General features: G+C 41.5%; 1 protein-coding gene across 1 annotated transcript; it reads right to left on the bottom strand.

Annotated features, from left to right (window-relative positions):
- Window positions 1-7,317: 7,317 nt before the first annotated feature.
- On the bottom strand, window positions 7,318-8,606 carry LOC107465962 (uncharacterized). The gene is made up of 3 exons (XM_016084947.1): window positions 8,478-8,606; window positions 8,183-8,301; window positions 7,318-8,011 (listed from the first exon to the last, which is right to left on the bottom strand). Exons 1-3 carry the CDS (start codon window positions 8,604-8,606, stop codon window positions 7,318-7,320), a joined length of 942 nt encoding a protein of 313 aa, XP_015940433.1.
- Window positions 8,607-8,807: the final 201 nt, after the last annotated feature.

Consider the following 8,807-nt stretch of genomic DNA (forward strand, 5'->3'; position numbering starts at 1 on the left):
ATCCCTGAGGTCCCTTTCAAGCTCAAGAAAAATGAGTATCCGGAGATCCGACATGAGATCCAAAGAAGAGGTTGGGAAGTTCTAACCAACCCCATTCAACAAGTCAGAATCTTAATGGTTCAAGAGTTCTATGCCAATGCATGGATCACTAGGAACTGTGATCAAAGTGTGAACCCGAATCCAAAGAATTATCTTACAATGGTTCGGGGGAAATACTTAGATTTTAGTCCGGAAAATGTGAGGCTGGCATTCAACTTACCCATGATGCAAGGAGATGCACGCCCCTACACTAGAAGGGTCAACTTTAATCAAAGGTTGGACCAAGTCCTTATGGACATATGTGTGGAAGGAGCTCAATGGAAAAGAGACTCCAAAGGCAAGCCGGTTCAACTGAGAAGACTGGAACTCAAGCCTGTAGCTAGAGGATGGTTGGAGTTCATTCAACGCTCCATCAACCCCACTAGCAACCGATCTGAAGTTACTGTGGATTGGGCCATCATGATTCATAACATCATGATTGGAGAGGAAGTAGAAGTTCATGAAGTCATCTCCCATGAATTCTACAAAATAGCCGATAAATCCTCTACTTTGGCAAGGCTAGCTTTTCTTCATCTTATTTGCCATCTATGTTACTCAGCTGGAGTTATCATAGAAGGAGACATCCTCATTGAGGAGGACAAGCCCATCACTAAGAAAAGGATGGAGCAAACAAGAGAGCCCACTCATGGAGCCCAAGGGACGCATGAGGAAGCTCATCACCAAGAAATCCCGGAGATGCCTCAAGGAATGCACTTTCCTCCCAACAACCATTGGGAACAACTCAACACTTCCTTAGAAGATTTGAGTTACAATGTGGAACAATTAAGGGTGGAACATCATGAGCACTCCATCATTCTCCATGAAATAAGAGAAGATCAAAGAGCAATGAGGGAGGAGCAACAAAGGCAAGGAAGGGACATAGAAGAGCTTAAGGACATCATTGGTCCTTCAAGAAGAAGACGCCACTAAGGTGGACTCATACCTTGCTCTTATTTTCTGTTGTTTGGTTTTTATGTTATATGTTCATCTATGTTTTGTGTCTCTACTTCATGATCATTAGTATGTAGTAACTATGTCTTAAAGCTATGAATAAATTCCATAAATCCTTCACCTTTCTTAAATAAAACATGTTTTTAATACAAAAGAACAAGAAGTACATGAATTTCGAAATTATCCTTGAATTTAGTTTAATTATATTGATGTGGTGACAATACTTTTTGTTTTCTGAATGAATGCTTGAACAATGCATATTTTTTGATCTTGTTGTTTATGAATGTTAAAATTGTTGGCTCTTGAAGGAATGATGAACAAAGATAAATGTTATTGACAATCTGAAAAATCATGAAAATTGATTCTTGAAGCAAGAAAAAGCAGTGAAAAAGCAAAAGCTTGCGAAAAAAAATGACGAAAAACAATTAGAAAGAAAAAGAAAAAGCAAGCAGAAAAAGCCAATAGCCCTTAAAACCAAAAGGCAAGGGTAAAAAGGATCCAAGGCTTTGAGCATCAATGGATAGGAGGGCCCAAGAAAATAAAATCCAGGCCTAAGCGGCTAATTCAAGTTGTCCCTAACCATGTGCTTGTGGCATGCAGGTCCAAGTGAAAAACTTGAGACTGAGTGGTTAAAGTTGTGATCCAAAGCAAAAAGAGTGTGCTTAAGAGCTCTAGAAACCTCTAACTGGGACTCTAGCAAAGCTGAGTCACAATCTGAAAAGGTTCACCCAGTCATGTGTCAGTGGCATTTATGTATCCGGTGGTAATACTGGAAAAGAAAATGCTTAGGGCCACGGCCAAGACTCATAAAAGTAGCTGTGTTCAAGAATCAACAAAACTTAACTAGGAGAATCAATAACACTATCTGAAATTCTAAGTTCCTATAGAAGCCAATCATTCTAGACTTCAAAGGAAAAAGTGAGATGCCAAAACTGTTCAGAAGCAAAAAGCTACAAGTCCTGCTCATCTAATTAAAATTTATATTCATTGATATTTTGAGATTTATAGTATATTCTCTTCTTTTTATCCTAATTGATTTTCAGTTGCTTGGGGACAAGCAACAATTTAAGTTTGGTGTTGTGATGAGCGGATAATTTAAACGCTTTTTAGCATTGTCTTTAGGTAGTTTTTACCATGATCTAGTTACTTTTAGGGATATTTTCATTAGTCTTTATGCTAAATTCACATTTCTGGACTTTACTATGAGTTTGTGTATTTTTCTGTGATTTCAGGTATTTTCTGGCTGAAATTGAGGGACCTGAGCAAAACTCTGATAAGAGGCTGACAAAGGACTGCTGATGCTGTTGGAATCTGACCTCCCTGCACTCAAAATGAAATTTCTAGAGCTACCGAACTCCAAATGGCATGCTCTCAATGGCGTTAGAAAGTAGACATCCAGAACTTTCCAGTAATATATAATAGTCCATACTTTATTCGAAATTTGACGACGTACACTGGCGCTCAACGCGAGTTCCATGCTACATTATGGAGTCAAACGCCAGAAACACATCACGAACCAGAGTTGAACGCCCAAAACACGTTACAACTTGGCGTTCAATGATGACAAGTCATCATATACCTATTTTTCTATGCTTTTTCATACAAGAAATTGATGATTTGTGCTTAAATATTGAATGCTTTTGTACTTAAATGATATATTTTCTTGATATTTTAATTTTATAAATCTTGTAGAAAATAAGAAGAAAAAGAAGCAAAGAAGCACAAAAAAAGGAGAAAAAAAGAGCTTTGGAGCACACTTTGAAGTTGGAGCACACTTTGGAGGCTTAGGCCACGCTTTTAAAAGCGTGGCCCATGACCAAATTAAAGAGGAAAACAACCAACACGCACACTGCCCTGCCCTTGAGAATTTTTAGAAAGACTCATCCTGATTCTAGTGAAAGTTTGCCAGCTCGATTGGTAAGCATCATCCGTAAGGGGCTTGAGGTTGGAAGCAAGAATTTCGCTAAGGTAAAATCTGGGCGCTCACAGCATGACCATGCCTCCTTCAAAGGGCTATAACTTGAGCTACAGACGTCCAATTGATGTGCTTTTAGTTGCGTTGGAAAGCTGACATTCAGAGCTTTCCAACGATATATAGCAATCCATATTTGGCGTACAATTGAGGCATGAGTGAAAGGCATCTTTAAGGGCCAAAAACAAGCGAAAATAAACCAAAATGCTTCCACCAAGGCTCGAAGCTGGAGCCTCACCCCAAAACAAAGAGGCGCTCAATTTTCTGCCCTGCCCTCTTGGAGAGCAGGGCAATGTCGTGCTCTTCATGGAAAATCAAAGAAAAATTGCTCCTCAAGTGCTTTCACCAAGTTTCGAACACAAGACCTTCAAGGAAGTAAAGGCTTAGGCTTGGTGCACACAAGCGCATCATGGCACGGTCAAGGAACGTGGTGCGCGCACAAGACACACCAAGGCAACATTGCCCTGCCCTCCACAAGGGCAGGGCAGCATCCTCACACACACCAAGCTCGCGCGCAATGAGCCGCACGCACAATTTCCCTGCTCTGCCCTCCACAAGGGCAGGGCAGCCTCCTGGGAACACCCATGGGCCAAAATTCAAGTAAAATTCGCTTTGAACTCAAATCTTCACCAATTGAACCAAGGCCATCCAAGACCCATTTCCCTCAAATCCAAAGCAAGCAAAGCCCACTCAACATGACTCAAAGGCACACAGAGAAGCTAGATTAGGAATTTCATTTTGTGAATTTGTTTTTAATTTCAATTTCATTTTATTTTCATTTTGTAAAAAGCCTATATAAAGGCATCACTCTCATTTCAAGAGAGGGGAGCTCCATTAGAAAAAGGCTAGCTCCATTAGAAAGCTCTCTTATTTTTCATTTTTGTTTTGGATCTTGGGTGGAGAATTGAAGAACTTCTGTTTCAATTCCACCTTGAGATCTCTTGTTAATCTTTCTGCAAAATTCAAATTTCATTTGCTGTTTTAAATCTTCTTCTTCTGCAACTCTAGCTTTTCTGTTTTGGATCTTGAATTGAGGTTGAAGAGCTCCATTGATTCAAATTCTGAGAATCATCTTCCACTCTTTCTCTCAATTGATCTAAGGATTGGGTTTTAATCTTCTCTGCTATTTTTAAACCTCAGTTTCTTCTGCAATATATTTTCTGACTGAGCAAAGGAGAATTGAGATCCAGATTTGCTTCCTGAGTTCATTGCTCTTCTTGGATCCTCAAATTCTCTTTTAGATTTTACAATTGAGCTAAGTTTCTTCCTGTCTTGTTCTTCAAGCAATTTTTCATTTCTGTTTGAATCTGCTGCACTTACTTCATCTTTTACTTCTTTGCTTGATTGCACTTTACATTTTCTTGTTGAAGTTTTAATTCACAACACCCACTCCCCTTTACATTTAATGCAATTTACATTTCTTGTCATTTAAGATTCTTGCAATTTACATTTCTTGCTCTTTAAGTTACTTGCCAATTTACTTTCTCCATCTTTAAGATTTCTGCCATTTACTTTCTGTTGGCTACACTTCACACAATTCACTCAATGTTAGCTTGACTAAACTAATCACCCACTAAAGTTGCTTGATACATCAATCCCTGTGGGATCGACCTCACTCTAAGTGAGTTATTACTACTTGATGCGACCCGGTATACTTGTCGGTTGGATTTGTGTGTTGGAAAATTCGTTTTCCGCAAAAACACCATCATTCAACTCCAAGAGAGGCCTCAGCTCGTGGATAGATCATGCTCAGCCCAAGCACACACCAAGTGGACCCCGGAAGTGGATTTATGCATCAATCACTTACCTCTGTAAACCCTAGTAGCTAGTTTAGCATAAATAAAACATTTTACTAGTCTATTAGAGAGCTGGGTTCCATATTTGTCTTTTGATCATTCGGTCTTGTGACCACATTTGGGGGCTGGCCATTCGGCCATGCCTGGACCTATCACTTATGTATTTTCAACGGTGGAGTTTCTACACACCATAGATTAAGGGTGTGGAGCTCTGATGTACCTCAAGTTTTAATGCAATTACTACTATTTTCCATCCAATTCGATTTATTCCTATTCTAAGATATTCGTTGCACTTCAACTTGATGAATGTGATGATCCGTGACACTCATCATCATTCTCACCTATGAACGCGCGTGACTGACAACCACTTCCGTTCTACCTTAGACCGGGCGCATATCTCTTGGATTCGTTGATCAGAATCTTCGTGGTATAAGCTAGAATTGATGGCAGCATTCATGGGAATCCGGAAAGTCTAACCTTGTCTGTGGTATTCCGAGTAGGATTCCAGGATTGAATGACTGCGACGAGCTTTAAACTCCTGAAGGCTGGGCGTTAGTGACAGACGCAAAAGAATCATGAGATTCTATTCCAACCTGATTGAGAACCAACAGATGATTAGCCGTGCTGTGACAGAGCATTTGGACTATTTTCACTGAGAGGATGCGATGTAGCCATTGGCAACGGTGATGCCCTACATACAGCTTGCCATAGAAAGGAGTAAGAAGGATTGGATGAAAGCAGTAGGAAAGCAGAGATTCAACAGGGACAAGCATCTCCATACGCATATCCGAAATTCCCACCATTAATTTACATAAGTATTTCTATCCTATTTTATTTATCTTTTAATTATCTAATCCAATCACATTTGAATCAGCCTGACTGAGATCTACAAGATGACCATAGATTGCTTCATACCAACAATCTCTGTGGGATCGACCCTTACTCACATAAGGTATTACTTGGACAACCCAGTGCATTTGCTGGTTAGTTGTGCGGAGTTGTGACTAAGTGTAATTCACGTGTGAGAGCTACCAAACTAATGGAGCCATTGTTGATTATCACAATTCCGGGCACCAATTTCCTCAAACACTTGGTGTGCATTTAACAAGCAATGAGCAATTATGAGATACTCAACCAATTAGAAGCCCAAAATGAAGTATCAATCATCACACAACATCATCCACTCACAAAAATAGTGAAGAACAATCAAGAAAATCCATCAAAGTAATCAAAGTTCAAGTTCAACATCCATGGGAAAACAAAAAGAAGAAAAAGTAAATAAGCAAAAAGCAAGTGGTATAATCAAGTAACTAGAAGAGAAAATGAGTAAATCAACAAGAAAAATCTAACTAGAAAAATAAGTGACACAAAGAAAGTAATAGATGAGATGTGGAGGAAGTAGAACCTTGAGGAGTGTAAAAGAACAAGGTGATTTTTTTTAAGATGAGAGAGAAAGGGAAGAGATGTAGTGCCATCAGAGGAGGTGGTGGTCACCGGTGAGTAACCGGAGACAATGGTGGTGGAGTATGGAATAGAAGAGGTGAGAAGAGAAGAGAAGGGATAGAAGAGGAAGAAGAAAGAAATAAGAAAGAGGGTGAGAGGAGCAGGGCGCGCAGCTTTAAAGCTGGCTAGCACGACCGACGCGCGCGCACAGTGCGCTGGCGCATCGGCAAGGGTTGAGTAAGGGACGTGAGTGCGTCATTGGCGTGCCTACGCGAGTATAGCTGTGTCCTTGGCACAGAACTGGCACAAAGTTGGCATAAGTCTAGGTTTCTTATACCAGAGTTGGCATGCAGCACAGGCGCGCGGACGCGCACATTATGCTGACGCGTGCTTGATGGGGTTGGCTACCGGCGCAGACGCGCACAGTGCGCAGACACGTCGGTACGAACGCAAGTTAGGCACAAAATTAGCACAAGCATGGCACAACTCTCGGTTTTTTTGTACTGGGAAGTGCACAAGGCACCATCGGCGCGCGCGCGCACAGTGCGCTTGCGCGTCGATGTCCAAGTAGGAAGTGGGGCACGCTGGCGGCATGTACACTGGCCCGTGGGGGCAGGCATGAAGCGGACATAAAGTGGGCATAACTCTCGGATTTTTGGCCCAGGAGTAAGAATGCACTACCGACGCGCGCACGCACAGTGCGCTCGCGCGCGGATGCCCCTTTTTTCCTTGTTTTTTTTTAAGCACATAGAAGAAGCTATTCTAACACATTTTGGCCGGTGTTCAAGCTAGTGGGCAAGAGAACACTTCACAAATTCATGCACCATTCAAAACATAGCATTCTCTCCACTTCAACAATTCCTCCATACCAAAATAATGAAATCTATCTAAACATCCTAGTTACCTAACAAGATCAACAACTAGAATACCTAAGCAATCAACAACATCAAGAAATCACAAAATTCACAAGAATCTAAACTAAAAGCAACATGGTATACACAAGGAAGATCTTACCACGGTGGGGTGCCTCCCACCAAGCACTTTTCTTTAACGTCCTTAAGTTGGACGGTCAGTCGCTCAAGTTTCTCCTTCTCTAGGTACATTCTCCAATAGGAACACCTCTAGCTCTTTTGGGAGCCTGTAGCCATGGTACTTCTTCACTCTATGTCCATTCACCTTGAAAGTTGCTTCACTTTTAGGATCAAACAACTCTACTACTCCATAGGGCTTTATCTCCTTCACCTTGAAAGGTCCTTCCCATCTAGAGCGGAGCTTGCTAGGCATGAAATGAAGCCTCGAATTGTAGAGGAGAACCTCATCACCTTCTTGAAAGTCTTTTTTCTGGATGTGATGGTCATGGAATGCTTTAGTCTTTTCTTTGTAAATCCGAGCATTCTCATACGCTTCGTTCCTCAAACACTCGAGCTCCTCTAGCTGTAATTTTCTGGCTACTCCGGCTTGGGTCAAATCCATGTTGCACCGCTTTACTGCCCAATAGGCTCTGTGCTCAATTTCCACCGGAAGGTGGCATGCCTTACCATAGATGATTCGGAATGGACTCATCCCTAACGGAGTCTTGTAGGCCGTTCTATACACCCATAATGCATCTCCTAACTGGATGCTCCAATCCTTCCTTTGCGGATTAACTACTTTCTCCAAGATTCTCTTAATCTCCCAGTTGGAAACTTCCGCTTGTCCATTGGTTTGCGGATGATAAGCAGTGGCAACATTATGCACTACCCCAAAGCACTTAAGCAGTGCCTCTACTTTCCTATTACAAAAGTGGGATCCTTGGTCGCTCACGATTGCTTGTGGCGACCTATAACGGCACACAATGTTATTCCTAATAAAATAAATGACGGTATTGGCGTCGTCAAGGCGGGTAGGTATTGCTTCTACCCACTTTGACACGTAGTCTACTGCTAACAAAATATATAGGTACCCACTTGAGTTGGGAAATGGTCCCATAAAGTCAATGCCCCATACATCAAATATCTCACAGAGTAACATAGCTTGTTGAGGCATTTCATCCCTTTGGGATGTGTTTCCCAACTTCTGACACTGATGGCAAGACACACATAACCGGTTAGCGTCCTTGAATAAGGTTGGCCACCAGAATCCACAATCCAACACTTTTTTTGCGGTCCTTTGTGGGCCAAAGTGGCCACCACATTCGGACGAATGGCAAGCTTCAAGAATGGGTTGGATTTCGAACTCCAGACACATTTTCGAATTACTTGGTCTACTCCCCTCTTCCACAAGTGAGGGTCATCCCAAATGTAATATTTGGAATCACTCATCAACTTATCCCTTTGGTGTTTAGAAAAGTTGGGAGGGAAGAGTTTCGCAACCAAGTAGTTCGCCATTGGGGTAAACCAAGGAAAGCTATCCGACACAACATGCAAGCTATTTAATGAGAATGAGTCATTGATCGGAAATGGATCCAATTTTAAATTCTCAAGGTGGCTTAAATGATCCGCAACCAAGTTTTAAGATCCACTCCGGTCCCTAATCTCAATGTCGAATTCTTGCAAAAGCAAGATCCAACATATGAGTCTAGGTTTTGA

This window comes from Arachis duranensis, chromosome 9 (genome assembly GCF_000817695.3).
Source record: "Arachis duranensis cultivar V14167 chromosome 9, aradu.V14167.gnm2.J7QH, whole genome shotgun sequence".
NCBI lineage: Eukaryota > Viridiplantae > Streptophyta > Magnoliopsida > Fabales > Fabaceae > Arachis > Arachis duranensis.